This window comes from Megalobrama amblycephala, linkage group LG16 (genome assembly GCF_018812025.1).
Source record: "Megalobrama amblycephala isolate DHTTF-2021 linkage group LG16, ASM1881202v1, whole genome shotgun sequence".
Lineage (NCBI taxonomy): Eukaryota > Metazoa > Chordata > Actinopteri > Cypriniformes > Xenocyprididae > Megalobrama > Megalobrama amblycephala.
Genome location: NC_063059.1, coordinates 3,442,208 through 3,460,394, shown reverse-complemented (window position 1 = coordinate 3,460,394; position 18,187 = coordinate 3,442,208). Strand labels below are relative to the sequence as shown.

Here is an 18,187-nt window from a genome sequence, read left to right as displayed (position 1 = left end):
GGTCTAAATTTAGCGGGACCCATCATGTCAGAAAGAAAATCATATAGCGGGTGAATTTTAAGTGGGAGCGGGTGGGTGCGGAATACAACCTAGCGGGAGCAGGACAAGAAAAAGCCCCACGCAGACCTCTAATCTGAATTTAAGTGACTGTAATTCATGAATGCTTTTCAATAAAGACCTATTGCTGGTCTCCTTTTAAAGAAGATTCAGCAGATTATTGCAGAAGTGAAAGCATTTCAAAAAAATAAATTTAACTAAGCATTTTTTATTTTATACAAAATATATATTTATATTAATTATCTATATTAGATTTGGATTCTAAAATTGCCATAAATCCAAAGCCATATGTCTAACCAAGTTCCAAATTTGAAGGTCGAATCACAAAAATTGAGCCCACTTAAAGGTTTAAAGTACAGTTTCCATGTCCAATTTCAAAACGGTTTTCACAGGATGAATTTTGAGTGTTTAAGCTTTTGAATGATAACTAATTAATGACTATTACTAAAATATGTGATAGGGGAAAAAGCGTGCCACTACTGGGACACTGACAGTTAACAGGCTATAAGCGAAGTGAAACGCACCCCTGCTCAACTCCATCAGAAGGCGGATTATAAGAGCTCTACTGCCTTTACTCCCATTGGTTGTCTCTACATTGAGTCACTGCTCATTTTCATAAAGTTAAATTATGCTTTTTGTTGTGCCATCACTGGTCAGTGCTCAAGAGTCAAATTTCAGTACAAATAAATCACTTTTAGTTGCTTTGTTGCTACAAATCACTGTCATTTAGAACAACACTTTTAGGAGGCTGCACTGCATTGACAATCTAAAATCACTAAATTCTCCTAACTAAATATTCCACATAGAAAACAGAATCTCAGAACAAACCTAAAATTGTGGTGTGTGGTTGTCGTGTGGTGTGGGTGTTTTTGAGGAGCTGATCTGACAAGCACCTCTTACGTTTATTCGAGCCTGGTAGGAGACCGATCCGGCCGAGTTGTTGCAGGTGCAGCGGTAGACGCCCCCATCGCTGACCTGTGTGTGAGACACATTCAGGTAGCTGAGCACGTGGCCTTCTGTGGTGATGATGCGATCCATGCGGTGGTTGCTGTCTTTGATGACGGGGTCGTCGTCCAGGGTCCAGGTGACGGTGGGGAGGGGCGTTCCTTTCACGTGACACACCAGGGAGATGGGCTCATTCGGGCTCACCACCTTCTCGCTGAAGGCGGAGAGGATCTTTGGCGTCCCGTCTAGAGAAGTGGAAGACAGATTTGAAGACAGATGGTTTAATGATGCAATATTTTGCTATTTCAGCAATCAATATTTCAGAAAACATACAAAATTACAGTCTAAAAATAACCTTCAATATACACTTATGATTGTTGAGCAGCATCCCAAGGACATTTTCTATAGGTGACACATTGTTCATAAACTAAATGTGATGTTTATTCTGTCATAAAAATTTCAGATTTTTTTATCTTAAATGAAACTGCTGGTATTATCAATAAAACACTTTAAAAAATAATCGTATTATCTTTAAAAAGCCGAAGATAAAAAAAATGATCTTAAAAAGCATGTTGAATTATGTGTATGAAATGTAAATGAAATATATATGTATTTTTTTTTTAAATAGCAGAGCATTGTGGGCCAGACAGCTCTTTTTTCGAGTGCTGTAGGTAATTCACTGCTGAGTAAACTATTTTCCTGGTTGTTGTGCAGATGTGCAGTCTGTTTTGCATATTCAGATTTTTCTCAAATATTTAATGTAGTGCTGTTAAATCGATTATTCGTGATTAATCGCATGATTGTGTGTATATATATATATATATATATATATATATATATATATATATATATAGTACTGTCAAATCGATTAATCACGATTAATCACATTTCACATAAAAGTCACACATAAAATTTCATGTAAGATACGATTAATCGTGATTAATCGATTTGACAGTATGTATTTGTGGTGAGGGGGGCGTGGTTCAGCAAAGTCTGCAGCGGGAGAGAGAGTCGGGAGATGAGCGGTGAGTGAGTGGGTAAAACGCAAATGACGAACACCTGTCTCTTGTTTCAGTAATTGCCGTGGAGAGAGTATATAACGCCAGGAGAAACAGGAGTGTGCGAGAGAGAGAAGGACTACTGACTGCTGCACTCTTGGATTCTGCCACTGTATCTGCTGGAGTGAACTTTGTTATGATATATGACTGTTTTGTGCCTGTCTGCACACCTTTTTGTTTATTGTTTGTATAAATAAAGCAGTCAGTAGTCAAGCCGACCCTGTCCTCTTCCTTCCTGACAAACAAACTCTGTTACACTGGTGCCGAAACCCGGGAAGGAAGACGGAAGCCGCCGCCATGCAATCGTCCTCCGGAACGCCATTTGCGGAGATTATCATCTCGGTCATGCAACAGGATCAGCACAAGGCCCTGCTGGACTTGAGACAAGACCAGGAGAGATGGTTCCAGGCCGTCCTTCAAGCTTAGCAGGAAGACCGCGAGAGGTTCCGGAGCTGGATTGACCAGGAGGTTCGACCGGAAGCCGCGGACCATCTAGCTGTGCCCACCCACCTGCCCCTCAACAAAATGGGACCTGAGGACGACCCGGAGGCGTTCTTGGATCTTATTGAAAAGTCGGCCGAGGTGTGTGGATGGCCCAGGGACCAGTGGCCAATGCGCCTGGTCCCATTGCTCTCCGGGGAGTCCCAGGTAGCGGCACAGCAGCTTCCGGTGCAGAATCTCCTGGTCTTCAACAACCTGAAAAGGGCCATCCTCCAGCGAGCCCCGAACAACACCGACAGCGGTTCTGCTCCCTGGAACTGGGCGAGTCCGGCCGACCCTTCGTGATGGCCCAACAGCTCCGGGACTCCTGCCACAAATGGCTGTTGGCTGAGGGAAGTGACATGGAGAAGATCATCGATCGAGTGGTACTGGAGCAGTTCATCACTCGGCTTCCAAGGAAAACAGCCGAGTGGAGGACCACATGGTGGCATGCCCAGGGGTCGGCGAACCCCTCCCATCTGCTTCCCTCTCTCCTTCTTCTCCATCTACTTCTCTCTCCCGCCCTGTCCCTCTACCCAGGTCCCGTCCGCCCAGCCCTCCTCGAGTCCCGTCCTGGGGGCGGGGCGGGTTTGACCAGAGTCAGTTCGGGAGTCCGAGAGCGCCGCCCAGGGGGGCGGGACTGACTACTGCCGGGCCAGACCCCGCTCCTGGCGTTATATACTCTCTCCACGCCAATTACTGAAACAAGAGACAGGTGTTCGTCATTTGCGTTTAACCCACTCACTCACCGCTCGTCTCCCGACTCTCTCTCCCGCTGCAGACTTCGCTGAACCACGCCCCCCTCGCCACAGTATTTATAAAACAGTTCTTTCTGGTTCTCGAATCTGATTGGCTGAGAGCCGTGTGATATTCTAGTGATAACAGCACTCCTACCTTTTCATCATTTGTATAACTCCGCTTGAAGCGATTGTCATGGCGGCCGAGCAAATCCACTATATTTTTTACAAATGCTACACTTGTACCACGAACTGTAGTTTTAAGAGTTTTAAGGCGAGAATGTAGTTGTTTAGACCTGAAATATGTGACTCATATTTAATCATAGCGCCTGTTTTACTATTTGTTTTGACGCTTTCGAAGATGTGAGCTCCAGGCCTTCATCGGCCGTTCAGTGCTCGAGTACCCGCCGAGAACAGCTTCATCTCGGCCAGTGCTTAGGGGATTTTCTGCTGGCTCTTATGTAGATAGTGGTTGATTCATTAGGGGTATATGAACTGGGCAATCTTTGGACTTATTAATCTATTACTTGTTCCAGATCAAAACGATTTGGGTTAAGAGGAAAAATAAATTTCATAACTTTATATTTAGGCTATATTTAATTTAAATCCTGTACTAGAGCAGTACTTTTGTACGTTTGACTAAATTGTTTGCTTGTGTTTATGTCTTCTATAATGGCTATTAAATATTGGTGTTCAATAAATATTATTTTATATAAATAAAATGCCATATTTGGTATAGAGAAAGGGTCCGTCAACAGTATCAGTGAAAGTTGCATTATTATGCCATTAGATGAGGCAAAGACTCTCTTTATGAGTGAATCAGAACAAGGAAGTTGTTTTAGCGCTGTGGGAAATCGTAACTTTTAAAAGGACAAAGACGCTTTCCTCAGTGGACATTCAAACTGATTTTTTATAATGGATATATTATGGACATCGACCTGAAGAATGAATGCTATATCAGATGCAGGTACTCGTTTAGTTGATCTCTCTCTCATAATACCATAATACTCTACTTTAAATAATATATATAATATGCTTTACAATACAATAAGCTTCAGTGAAGCGACTCAACATTCCTTTGTTACTAGTTCTGAAGTGACGTTTTAGAATTAGTAACAGAGGCTTGGGCTCAACTGTTAAACTGTCAACTTGAGATTTGAATCCTTGGTGGAAGGAAGTATTTCTGCACAAAAGAGGGTTTTTAAAGACACTCCGCTGTTGTTCTTATTTAATGACACACTGCCGTCGAACTGTTGTATAAACGCTATATCACACTTGTTGTAGCTGTACGATTAATCATTTTGAGACATAACATTTCAATATCATAACAAAACACATAGAAAAGGGATTATGAAACTGCCTCTTCACATTCTCAGTAAATTACGGACGATGAAAAAAAAAAACACTTTAGCTAGCCAGACATTTCTTGCAAATCTTTTCACCCCCCTTTTCTTATATCATGACACTTAGCAAGAAACAGCTGTGTTTTCAAGCTTCGTGCCATCGAAATCTTTACCCTCTGATCATCCTGTTTTGTTTTTTAACATCATTATAGATTATCAATATCCTCTTTATGCAGTTTTGTGGCAATAGGAGACAGTTGCCCCAGCAACCGAGCTGAAGCAACAAATCTTTTCAGCTGCAGGGCTGAGTAGCTTCAGTAGAGTCCAGTGCAGGCTTATATTAAAACACATGCACAGTTACACCACAGTATGCTCATAGTAGCACTCCGCAATTACACAGGTCATTAAAAATTATAGTTGAAATAGAAGTAGCGACAGATCTTTTCCATATTGTGATGCACATCTGGGTGTTATGAATTATCAAAAAAGAAAAAATGTAGGGTGAGGACTTGGTTTGTATGCATCAGTTGCATAAACTGCTTAGACTAGTCTTAAAACTAAAGTCAGCTAATTTGTTCTTTAAGTCTGGTACTAACTTTGTAAAGTCAGTTACATAAAAAGGTAGATCTGTCTAATTTGAATCAGAAAAGTAAGACTGATTAGCCCTAACTAACTGCTATTTGGTCACTAGATCTTAAGTCACAGTCTTTACATAGAGGCTAAGTTGATGCAACCAGCCACAGTTTTTGAAGTGGATGCAGATAATCACAAACTTGCAAGGGCAGGATTTAAGTAGAATAAATGAATGGAGAATAGAGATTACTTTTTGTAATTTAACACTATTTCTTCTTCTTTCTTCCAAGATGGACTTACCTTCCAAGACGACCTGAACCAAGTCTTGGGTGGACATCTTGCCATTTCGAGCAAAGCACTGATACGCTCCTCCATCACTCTTGGCCATTCCCTCCATCACCAGGTTCTCATTGTTGATGCCCGTGATACGTACATTTATACCCTGATAGATCTTCTCACCGTTCCTGTACCAGGTGATGTCATACTCGTCAGAACCAGTCACACTGCAGAACAGAGACACTTGGCTACCCACGCTGCCTCTCACCTTCCGTGGGCTCACCACTGCTTTCAGAGGCTCTGGGGTAAATGGAAGCACACATACATACACATTAATACACTATTAAATAAAATAATTTACTCTAAATTCAAATAAATTCTTTCATCTTTATGCAGACCATGTTTTTGAAAAGATTTAGACTAAAACTGAATTTGTCATCTTTTAAAGGGTTAGTTCACCCAAAAATGAAAATAATGTAATTTATTACTCACCCTCATGTCGTTCTACACCTGTAAGACCTTCGTTCATCTTCTGAACACAAATTAAGATATTTTGGATGAAATCCGATGGCTCAGTGAGGCCTCTGTTGAGAGCAAAGCCATTCAAACTCTCAAGGTCCATAAAGGTACTAAAAACATATTTAAATCAGTTCAAGTGAGTTCAGTGGTTCTTAATATTATTAAGCGACAAGAATACTTTTTGTGCGCCAAAAAAAACAACAACAAAATAATGACTTTTCAACAATATCTAGCGATGGGCGATTTCAAAACACTGCTTCATGAAGCTTCTGAGCTTTATGAATACTTTGATTCAAACTAGTGATTCGGATCTCCTATCAAATGCCTGAACTGCTGAAATCACGTGATTTTGGCGCTCCAATTCACTGATTCGATTCATAAAGCTTTGAAGCAGTGTTTTGAAATCACCCATCACTAGATATTGTTGAAAAGTTGTTATTTTGTTTTTTTGGTGCACAAAAAGTATTTGTCGCTTTATAATATTAAGATAGAACCACTATCACATGAACTGTTTCAAATATGTTTTAGTACCTTTATGGGTACTAATAGTACCTTGAGAGTTTGAATGGCTTTTCTCTCAATAGAGGCCTCACTGAGCCATCGGATTTCATCAAAAATATCTTAATTTGTGCTCTGAAGATGAACAAAGGTCTTACGGCTGTAGAACGACATGAGGGTGAGTAATAAATGACAGTATTTAGATTTTTGGGTGAACTAACCCTTTAAAGACTTATTGCTGCCGTCCATTCAACTCAGGAAGTCATAATATCCAACTTCCTACTTGGAAAAGTACAACAGAATGCTACATGATGTCATGTGAACATAGAATCAACCAAGAAGAAGTATACAGTAAAAATTCACTAAATTCAGCAAATTAAAAAAGAACAACATTGAGTCAGTTCTGAGATTACATAAAAATAAATCCTGTTTAGCAATCGTTTGCAGAGACAAAGGAGTAAAACGTGGTCACGGATGGGGTGTGACGATATCTCGTGTTACGAGATTAAAATGTGAAGAGATTTCTCGTTGAGGTGAAAAGCTGTCTCGCGATATTATCATGACAGAGTGTGAGGGTGAAATTAGGATAGAAAATGCCACTGCTACAGTTACATTAGGCCGCACTGTTGTTTTGCTTTTTATAGAAGTAAAAATCATTTAATTGAGTTGGATAACGGACACTTCAATCCCATTCTGCTCATCCAACACAAGCTGCAGAGCCATACATAGTGCAGCAGGAATCAGAGTTCACTGATCACGTGACTAGAGTAAGTGATGAGATGACTGACGAGACCATGGCGGAGGATTTCTTGCAAAACAGAGCCTAAGCTTCAGACAAATGTCTTATTTTGTAGAATGCGCGCTCAGCACCGCCGCTCCCTATTCACAGAGTATGCACAATCACGAAAGTAAAACGCGAGCGTGCATCCAAATACGTTTTCAATACCCCGCAATTTGAAAGCGGCTCCCTGATGCATGCAAATATCTCCCAATGTGTAAGCTATGTTAGGCTGGGCTGTGTAGTTGTAACTATCTCTTAGCTCTGTATCATACTTGAGGAAAAAATTGGTCTCTATTTGAACTTTGAATATTGAGAGTGTACTTTGATTATGGTTGCATTTATTGTTTGCACTTAATAAGACTAAGAGAAAACTGTGTTATTCATTTTTATTAATACTGTTTTTATTTCTATGATCAATTTGTGGAAAGAAGTTCAGTTAGAAGGTCAAAAGTTGTAGAAGCTCATAAATCATGTACAGTAAGATCTGAAGAGGCTCATATGAAATCATACAGGAGAGAATCCAGTCAGTTAAGTTTGTGGCAAAACCTTTTACAGTGCTTGGATATTGTTGTCTTTTACTGCATATGATAATTCATACTCAGGAACTGAAATGACACTTAGCAGGCTAATCCTATCACCACTCACCCATTGTTCACCCCAGTCCCTCAGTCCTAGGACCTGAGGTGTGAACTGACTCACCAGACAGGTTTTGCCATTTGGCTTGAAGCAACAAAAAAAGTATTTTCTATATAAAAATGGACACACAGTGGACAAAATGGAGCAAATCTTCTCCATTTCTATTAACAGAACTCTATATACTTAATGAGTGCTGTTTGTGTACGTGCAAAATATACAAACTTACCTATTAAGGTATACATGAATGCATAGGTAAAAGTTCAATATAACCCAATGATGTTTGGACTTTATGTTTTCAGCACAAAGCCTAAGTTAATCTGAAATTGGTTTCTAAACATGAACTTTAAGCTATTCAAGTGAACCTCATGCAAGAGAGGGGCCATCCAGTGGCCACCTCTGACAGCATCAGCCTATCAAAACATTGGATCTGGATCTGCCAATTTGCATTTTTCTTCTTTTCGGGACAGATTAAATAGTTTGTCTCTGAGACAGAGAATTGTTCCAGTTTGTCGGGTTGCTGCAGTTTCCCGTTCTGGTTCCAGGCTCCAGTTCCTGTTCCAGTCCCGGTTCAAGGTTCCGGTCCCAAGATGTGCTAAGCTAAGTCGAACTCCACAGAGTTGTGAAGTTGCTCTCTCAAGACTCTGAAGCTCTAAAGAGAGAAACAAGGAAGTTCTGCAAGAAGTGAATTTGGGGAGTTTGAAAACTGCAACGGAGACAACGACTACAAGCTTAGCCCCCCCATCTTCAAGATATCTTCTGTACCAACTTCAAAATCATCTCATCAGAGATCCTCCAGATCTGTGTGTTCCAGACTGCCCGGATCTGCACCGACTTCAGAATCTAATGATCCTTCCGTCTGCATGTTCCAGAGAATAAGGATCGTCTGCACAGACATCAGAACCTTCAAGGCTTCTTCTTTTGCGTATTCCAGGAGAAGGACCTTCTCTGTGCTCCAGGAGTTAAACGTTCACATGTACTTTGTGTTCAAGGCTGTGAAATGGATTCCAACTCCTTTCTTCCCACTCCCACAAGTGGAAGACGTCACCCTCGGATTCAGCACGACCAGGCAGACGTAAATATCACTTACCAAACCTCTTTCTAGAGACCTTGGCATTAGTGTATATTGTCAGTATGTGATTATCTAATTTGCATTAGATTTTGCATAGCTGATATCAGTTTATCAGAATTCAGAATAAGGTTTACCTTATTTCTTCTAGAGAAACTACAGTTCATCTTTCCATAAGATTAACTTGTAACTGCCATAATAACATCCAACTCATTCATTTGCATTTATCAATCTTTTTGCACTTTATCCATTCAGTAGTTAGTTACTCTTGTCTATCCTTTTGTTAATAAAATCCTTTTATTACACTTGTGTCTTCCTTGTGTTGATAATACAGTAAGAGGCTCTACAAGTTAACGATATCTCACAAATCCTTCAGATTGGTCGGATGACGAACTTTCTCCCATTTATATAATTGTAATTCAGTCAACAATCTTCCATGATTGTTCTTTATTGTCAAGGTGAGACCCCTTGGCTGGTGCCCCGAAAATACTGGAAGGATTTATCTGACTCAATGTTAATATTAATACAAAATATTAATATTAATATTTAAGACCATAAATAACTACATTTGTGGTGCCCCGTGTGAGGCTAGTCCAAATCACTACAATATCGTCTCGTTCTCGTGAACTCAATCTTGTGTCTCATCTCATGAGCTAACTGTCTCGTCACACCCCTAGTAACGGATATTTTCTGTTGATATTGTACACCTTCAAAAAGTATATCATCATTTATCCTACAAAATTTGTTGCTTTGTCAACAAACACCAGCACACCTAACGGTAGCCATTTTGTGTTAAGATATGGAATTGCTTGGACATTAGGTGGAAGCCTGAGATATTGATATACAGCTTTGGATAGAACACAGCACAAGTAAAGACTTGTTAACTAATAACAGCCCATCCAAACAATTATGTTGTTTGCTGATGTGTGTACTTGCTAATCATGCTCAACTTCAAATTTTTGGCCAACAAAATGAGACCCACGTTCCTGCAGAGTTTAGCTCCAACGCCAATCAAACACCTGAACAAGCCAATCAATCTCTTCACTATTACTAGAAAGCAGGTGAGTTTGATCAGAGTTGGAGCTAAACAGGAGGAAAGTGGATCTCAAGGGCAAGAGTTGAGAACCTCTGCTTTAAAAGATAGCTTACGTTTGACCACCAGCCGTCCGACCACTTTGGCGTTCCCGAAGCTGTTCCACACCTCACACACATAACTGCCTGCGTCGCTGGGTCGTGTGGCCTCGATGAGAAGGCCCGATACACTCTGGTGGTAGCGGCTGTCTGATTCTAAGGGGCTGTTGTCCCTCAGCCAGCGATACCTGGGCGGGGGGTGACCGGACGCTTTACACGGGAGCTCCACCCGGTGTCCCACCATAACCTCCCTCCGTTCAAACCCATCCAGAATCACCGGAGCGGAGTCCACAGGTTCTAAAAGAGAGTGAGAGAAAATACATTTTCTTTATAAAGCAGTGGAAAATGAGGTCTATGTCTACCCATCCATCCCATATGTTCTACAGCAATTACTACAATCTGATCTTTTTTTTTTCTTTTTTCCCCTCATATTTATCAGTCTACTACAAGTAAAAAAAGAACAGAGAGATCATTTATGGCAGTCAAAAAGATGTCAAATATATAGTTGCTTCCTCAACAGCTGTCTTAGAAACTCAATCACAGCAATGCTAGTTGATGTTAGTAGACTAGGTTGTTTAGTTTGTTTGTTTCTTAACCTGGCTGCAGATCTGAGTGGCCATGAGCTGCCATGATTAAATTGTGAATTTCAAATTGTGTACTTCCCAGTCTCAGCCAAGCAAATACCACTGAGATGAATGAGGATCCAGGTATTATAGACAGCAAACTTATATCAATTATGCTTAAAATCCTAATGAACATGCTTAATAAAACCATACTTTCGATCATGGATTTCATTTAAATGTAAAATAGATTAAGATAGATTATCCTCTTTTAGGGATTAATTTTAAATTTACATGTGAGGAGTTTTAAATACTAAATGTAAAATATAGTTGATGACTGAACGAAGACAGAAACATCGGATGTAGCGTCTGGTCTCAGAGAGGTGCTTATTACTGATAAACATGAAAATAAAAGAACATAGAGCCATCAAAGTGTGAGGGCCATGGCTGCCCATCAGTCCAGGTTGTGGATCTGTCGTTCACCTCAGACGAAGAATGAAGCAGAGGTACATGTTGATCATTTAGCAGCAGCGGTGATGAGGTGAGCGCCAGTGATCAGTCCTATTTAATGCCTTCTTCACACCAGACTCATGAAACAGTATCCAACTGCAGAGCCGCAGCACCCTGCGTATTTTGTAGTTGTCTCTCAGTAACAGTAGCGGTTAATACAGACAGTTGACATTTTACACATGTATATCCTTTATCTGCAAGAGCTACTTGTGTCAGAGAGAGAGAGTTTCTTGAATCAAAACGGAAACTGAATATATAAATGTTGTTGCTGTTTGATTACAATGGCAAATCCATTGTGGCGGACAAAATAAACCGTAGATGTGAGTTTTAATCACAGGTTGGATTTCTAATCCATGTTGTTTTGTTAATCTGTGTTTAAAATTAAGTGGTGCATCACACCTAGATCAACAAATCCTTGATTAGCTCTAAACTTTGCTTAATTTAATCCTTATTGGTGCAACCCACTCATTAAGTCTTGTTTTCTGAAGAAAAAAAAAAGAAAAGAACCGAGTTTATTGTATGTTTAGAACAAGAACAAAAATATCTGCAAGTGGAGTAAGAAAAAAATAAACATATTCAAAAAGTAAAACAATTATTTTTTCTTACCCATTGATATATATTTTTTTCTTGTTTTAAAGGATTAGTTCACCCAAAAATGAAAATTCTGTCATTAATTACTTACCCTCAGGTGGAAGATCAAATGAAGATCTTTTTGATGAAATCTGAGAGATTTCTGTTCCTCTATTGACAGCTATGTGACTACCACAAACTCAAAGGTTCTTGCTAAAGTTCAAGCATGCTGAATAACACGAGAATGAACCTCATTGGTTCTTGCAGAAGCTCAAGCATGCTGCGTAACACGAGAATGAACCTCATTGGTTCTTGCAGAAGCTCAAACGTGCTGCGTAACATGAGAATGAACCTCATTGGTTCTTTCTGAAGCTCAAAAGTGCTGCGTAACACGAGAATGGACCTCACTGGTTCTTCCTGAAGCTCAAATGTGCTGTGTAACACGAGAATTAACCTCATTGGTTCTTGCTGAAGCTCAAACGTGCTGCGTAACACGAGAATGAACTTCATTGGTTCTTGTGGAAGCTCAAACGTGCTGCGTAACACACGAGAATGAACCTCATTGGTTCTTGCTGAAGCTCAAACGTGCTGCGTAACACGAGAATGAACCTCATTGGTTCTAGAGGAAGCTCAAACGTGCTGCGTAACACGAGAATTAACCTCATTGGTTCTTACGGAAGCTCAAGCGTGCTGCGTAACATGAGAATGAACCTCATTGGTTCTCGCAGAAGCTCAAACATGCTGCGTAACACGCGAATGAATCCCATTGGTTCTTGCTGAAGCTCAAACGTGCTGCGTAACACGAGAATGAACCTCATTGGTTCTTGAAGAAGCTCAAATGTGCTGCGTAACATGAGAATGAACCTCATTGGTTCTCGCAGAAGCTCAAACATGCTGCGTAACACGAGAATGGACCTCACTGGTTCTTCCTGAAGCTCAAACGTGCTGCGTAACACGAGAATTAACCTCATTGGTTCTTGCTGAAGCTCAAACGTGCTGCGTAACACGAGAATGAACTTCATTGGTTCTTGTGGAAGCTCAAACGTGCTGCGTAACACACGAGAATGAACCTCATTGGTTCTTGCTGAAGCTCAAACGTGCTGCGTAACACGAGAATGAACCTCATTGGTTCTAGAGGAAGCTCAAACGTGCTGCGTAACACGAGAATTAACCTCATTGGTTCTTACGGAAGCTCAAGCGTGCTGCGTAACATGAGAATGAACCTCATTGGTTCTCGCAGAAGCTCAAACATGCTGCGTAACACGCGAATGAATCCCATTGGTTCTTGCTGAAGCTCAAACGTGCTGCGTAACACGAGAATGAACCTCATTGGTTCTTGAAGAAGCTCAAATGTGCTGCGTAACATGAGAATGAACCTCATTGGTTCTTACGGAAGCTCAAGCATGCTGCGTAACACGAGAATGAACCTCATTGGTTCTTGCTGAAGCTCAAGCGTGCTGCGTAACACGAATGAACCTCATTGGTTCTTACAGAAGCTCAAGCATGCTGCGTAACACGAATGAACCTCATTGGTTCTTACGGAAGCTCAAGCATGCTGCGTAACATGAGAATGAACCTCATTGGTTCTTGCTGAAGCTCAAGCGTGCTGCGTAACACGAGAATGAACCTCACTGGTTCTTGCGGAAGCTCAAACGTGCTGCGTAACACGAGAATGAACCTCACTGGTTCTTGCGGAAGCTCAAACGTGCTGCGTAACATGAGAATGAACCTCATTGGTTCTTGTTGAAGCTCAAACGTGCTGCGTAACACGAGAATGAACCTCATTGGTTCTTACGGAAGCTCAAGCATGCTGCGTAACACGAGAATGAACCTCACTGGTTCTTGCGGAAGCTCAAACGTGCTGCGTAACATGAGAATGAACCTCATTGGTTCTTGTTGAAGCTCAAACGTGCTGCGTAACACGAGAATGAACCTCATTGGTTCTTGCTGAAGCTCAAACGTGCTGCGTAACATGAGAATGAACCTCATTGGTTCTTGTTGAAGCTCAAACGTGCTGCGTAACACGAGAATGAACCTCATTGGTTCTTACGGAAGCTCAAGCATGCTGCGTAACACGAGAATGAACCTCACTGGTTCTTGCGGAAGCTCAAACGTGCTGCGTAACATGAGAATGAACCTCATTGGTTCTTGTTGAAGCTCAAACGTGCTGCGTAACACGAGAATGAACCTCACTGGTTCTTGCGGAAGCTCAAACGTGCTGCGTAACACGAGAATGAACCTCACTGGTTCTTGCGGAAGCTCAAACGTGCTGCGTAACACGAGAATGAACCTCATTGGTTCTTGCTGAAGCTCAAGCGTGCTGCGTAACACGAATGAACCTCATTGGTTCTTACAGAAGCTCAAGCATGCTGCGTAACACGAGAATGAACCTCACTGGTTCTTGCGGAAGCTCAAACGTGCTGCGTAACACGAGAATGAACCTCACTGGTTCTTGCGGAAGCTCAAACGTGCTGCGTAACATGAGAATGAACCTCATTGGTTCTTGTTGAAGCTCAAACGTGCTGCGTAACACGAGAATGAACCTCATTGGTTCTTACGGAAGCTCAAGCATGCTGCGTAACACGAGAATGAACCTCACTGGTTCTTGCGGAAGCTCAAACGTGCTGCGTAACATGAGAATGAACCTCATTGGTTCTTGTTGAAGCTCAAACGTGCTGCGTAACACGAGAATGAACCTCATTGGTTCTTGCGGAAGCTCAAACGTGCTGCGTAACATGAGAATGAACCTCATTGGTTCTTGTTGAAGCTCAAACGTGCTGCGTAACACGAGAATGAACCTCATTGGTTCTTACGGAAGCTCAAGCATGCTGCGTAACACGAGAATGAACCTCACTGGTTCTTGCGGAAGCTCAAACGTGCTGCGTAACATGAGAATGAACCTCATTGGTTCTTGTTGAAGCTCAAACGTGCTGCGTAACACGAGAATGAACCTCACTGGTTCTTGCGGAAGCTCAAACGTGCTGCGTAACACGAGAATGAACCTCACTGGTTCTTGCGGAAGCTCAAACGTGCTGCGTAACACGAGAATGAACCTCATTGGTTCTTGCTGAAGCTCAAGCGTGCTGCGTAACACGAATGAACCTCATTGGTTCTTACAGAAGCTCAAGCATGCTGCGTAACACGAGAATGAACCTCACTGGTTCTTGCGGAAGCTCAAACGTGCTGCGTAACACGAGAATGAACCTCACTGGTTCTTGCGGAAGCTCAAACGTGCTGCGTAACATGAGAATGAACCTCATTGGTTCTTGTTGAAGCTCAAACGTGCTGCGTAACACGAGAATGAACCTCATTGGTTCTTACGGAAGCTCAAGCATGCTGCGTAACACGAGAATGAACCTCACTGGTTCTTGCGGAAGCTCAAACGTGCTGCGTAACATGAGAATGAACCTCATTGGTTCTTGTTGAAGCTCAAACGTGCTGCGTAACACGAGAATGAACCTCATTGGTTCTTGCGGAAGCTCAAACGTGCTGCGTAACACGAGAATGAACCTCATTGGTTCTTGCTGAAGCTCAAACGTGCTGCGTAACACGAGAATGAACCTCATTGGTTCTTACGGAAGCTCAAGCATGCTGCGTAACACGAGAATGAACCTCACTGGTTCTTGCGGAAGCTCAAACGTGCTGCGTAACATGAGAATGAACCTCATTGGTTCTTGTTGAAGCTCAAACGTGCTGCGTAACACGAGAATGAACCTCACTGGTTCTTGCGGAAGCTCAAACGTGCTGCGTAACACGAGAATGAACCTCACTGGTTCTTGCGGAAGCTCAAACGTGCTGCGTAACACGAGAATGAACCTCATTGGTTCTTGCTGAAGCTCAAACGTGCTGCGTAACATGAGAATGAACCTCATTGGTTCTTGTTGAAGCTCAAACGTGCTGCGTAACACGAGAATGAACCTCATTGGTTCTTACGGAAGCTCAAACGTGCTGCGTAACATGAGAATGAACCTCATTGGTTCTTGTTGAAGCTCAAACGTGCTGCGTAACACGAGAATGAACCTCACTGGTTCTTGCGGAAGCTCAAACGTGCTGCGTAACACGAGAATGAACCTCATTGGTTCTTACGGAAGCTCAAGCATGCTGCGTAACATGAGAATGAACCTCATTGGTTCTTGTTGAAGCTCAAACGTGCTGCGTAACACGAGAATGAACCTCACTGGTTCTTGCGGAAGCTCAAACGTGCTGCGTAACACGAGAATGAACCTCATTGGTTCTTACAGAAGCTCAAGTATGCTGCGTAACACGAGAACGAACCTCATTGGTTCTTACAGAAGCTCAAGTATGCTGCGTAACACGAGAATGAACCTCATTGGTTCTTACAGAAGCTCAAGTATGCTGCGTAACATGAGAATGAACCTCATTGGTTCTTACAGAAGCTCAAGCATGCTGCGTAACACGAATGAACCTCATTGGTTCTTGCAGAAGCTCAAGCATGCTGCGTAACACGAGAATGAACCTCATTGGTTCTTACAGAAGCTCAAGCATGCTGCGTAACACGAATGAACCTCATTGGTTATATCTTAATTTGTGTTTTGATTATGAACGAAGGTCTTATGGGTTTGAAACGATATAAGGGTGAGTAACTGATGACAGAAATTTCATTTCATTTCAGTTTAAGCACTTTAAGCATAAACTTGCTTAATTTTGATAGATTTTCCACACTTCCACAAAAAAAGACTTAATATCTTAAGTCATTCCTTGTCAAGACAGTGTATCTTGATTTAAGAAGTTATAGATATTTGTAATGGAAAACAAGACAAAAATACTAAGAGCATAATTTTTGCTGTATTATATGAATGTGTTATTTGGTATAAATTCATACAATCTGACAAATCCGTATCCGTATAAAAACAAATCTTTTCTAGGTAAAGCGTCACCACAAGGGCCACCCTTAACCAAACCCCTAGAGCTAAACCTCAGGCGGGGACGAGCAGAAATGTCACCTCACCAAATGTTAAAACACTTATGAATTATCATTTGACTGCACAGAATCCCTATATACATCAAATATGTTTTAATGGCTGACTGTGACATTACGGCCTTTTTGCTTCTATACAGACAGAGAAAGTATTTGTTGACTAAAACTTTCATCATGTGACCCTTTTTACTTAATCTTATTGTAGTTGAAATTTTACACACAACATGTGTAAATAATTGGCATGTAATTTTTTTGACCAAATCGTGAAGCTCTGGCATGCATCTACTGATTTATGAGAAGCCGTGACAGCAACACAAAGGCCCCTCACCTGATAGAAGCAGTCGGGCACTGTTGCTCTGTCTGGTCTCCCCTGTGTATCGGTGCCGCGTGGTACAGCGATAAATATTCACCGCGTCCTCTGACTGCACATCCAGAATATACAAGGCCCCCGTGGATGTAATAAGATATCTTGATCCTGGAAAAAAAAGAGCAAAATATTGTGGTTAGACTTGCTGTAACCCCAATTAAAGTATGTTATTTGACTCTATATATTCCATCAAAAACAAATGTATGTAAAACATTTCTTGTTTTTGTAAGATAAGAGAATCTGCACGTGATGTCTCTTTGAAGCCAGCGCTGGCAGACCTGAGGGAGCGCAGTATTGAACTATCGGACGTGACTGTTTTGCAAGCGAGCTGATCGCTCAGTCAGTCGCCCAGAGCTTGAAACAGAAAAGCTTTCAACGACTGCAGCCAGTCTTACAGTTCACACAGACACAGCCAGAGAAACGGTACAATTATGACGGTTAGTTCTCGAAATCTCATTCATTTATTTTCAGGATTATATTGCTTACAGTCAAATGACTGTGTAAATGGACACAAATTACTGTGATGTTGATGCGTACGAGATGAGAAATGGATCTTGTGGTGCACCGAGGTTGAAAAGAGAGAGAGAGAGAGAGACAGACAGAAAAGGAGAAATAGAGAGTCTGCAGCTATAGCAAGCATTGACCTAGTTAGAAATGAGAGTCCAGGATTTGATACCCTAGAGGGGGTTATAGCTCCTAGTTTACATGCAGTCGTCTGAGACCTGCTACCAGCAGTGCAAATGGAAAGCTGGGAAAATGCATCTGTGCACTGTTGTTTTGAAAAGGTTAAAATTAGAAAGGAAATTCAAGCACCATTCTTAGATTAGCTGAGCTGTGTTGTGGGACTGAGGATCATATCATTTCACAGCTATTTCATGGTGTGTTTTGCAAGTGGGCCCTGTCTCAGAAAGCAGTGATTATACACCTAACATATATGAGAGCTTGCACACTTTTAAATTCAACACAGACATTTTGTTCTGACATGTAGAATAGAATAGAATAGAATAGAATAGAATAGAATAGAATAGAATAGAATAGGTGTTGCTACATGACCGGTAGAATTTCCATGATAATGCATTTATGTGACCACACATATTTTGACAACACCACACACTGTTTGGATGTATTAAATTTCAAGCCG

General features: G+C 41.5%; 1 protein-coding gene across 3 annotated transcripts in view; it reads right to left on the bottom strand.

Annotated features, from left to right (window-relative positions):
* The window catches only part of dscamb (Down syndrome cell adhesion molecule b), a 226,346-nt gene that overhangs the window by 66,892 nt on the left and 141,267 nt on the right, over positions 1-18,187 (bottom strand). For 2 of the 3 annotated variants that reach the window (XM_048160359.1, XM_048160358.1), the window contains exons 4-7: positions 17,008-17,154; positions 10,119-10,397; positions 5,494-5,769; positions 951-1,247 (exon numbers count right to left, since the gene is read on the bottom strand). In XM_048160359.1, coding sequence (XP_048016316.1) covers positions 951-1,247; positions 5,494-5,769; positions 10,119-10,397; positions 17,008-17,154 — 999 coding nt within the window. Of the gene's footprint in view, positions 1-950; positions 1,248-5,493; positions 5,770-10,118; positions 10,398-17,007; positions 17,155-18,187 lie in introns of those variants that run through there. The other variant, XM_048160360.1, reaches the window with a different exon arrangement.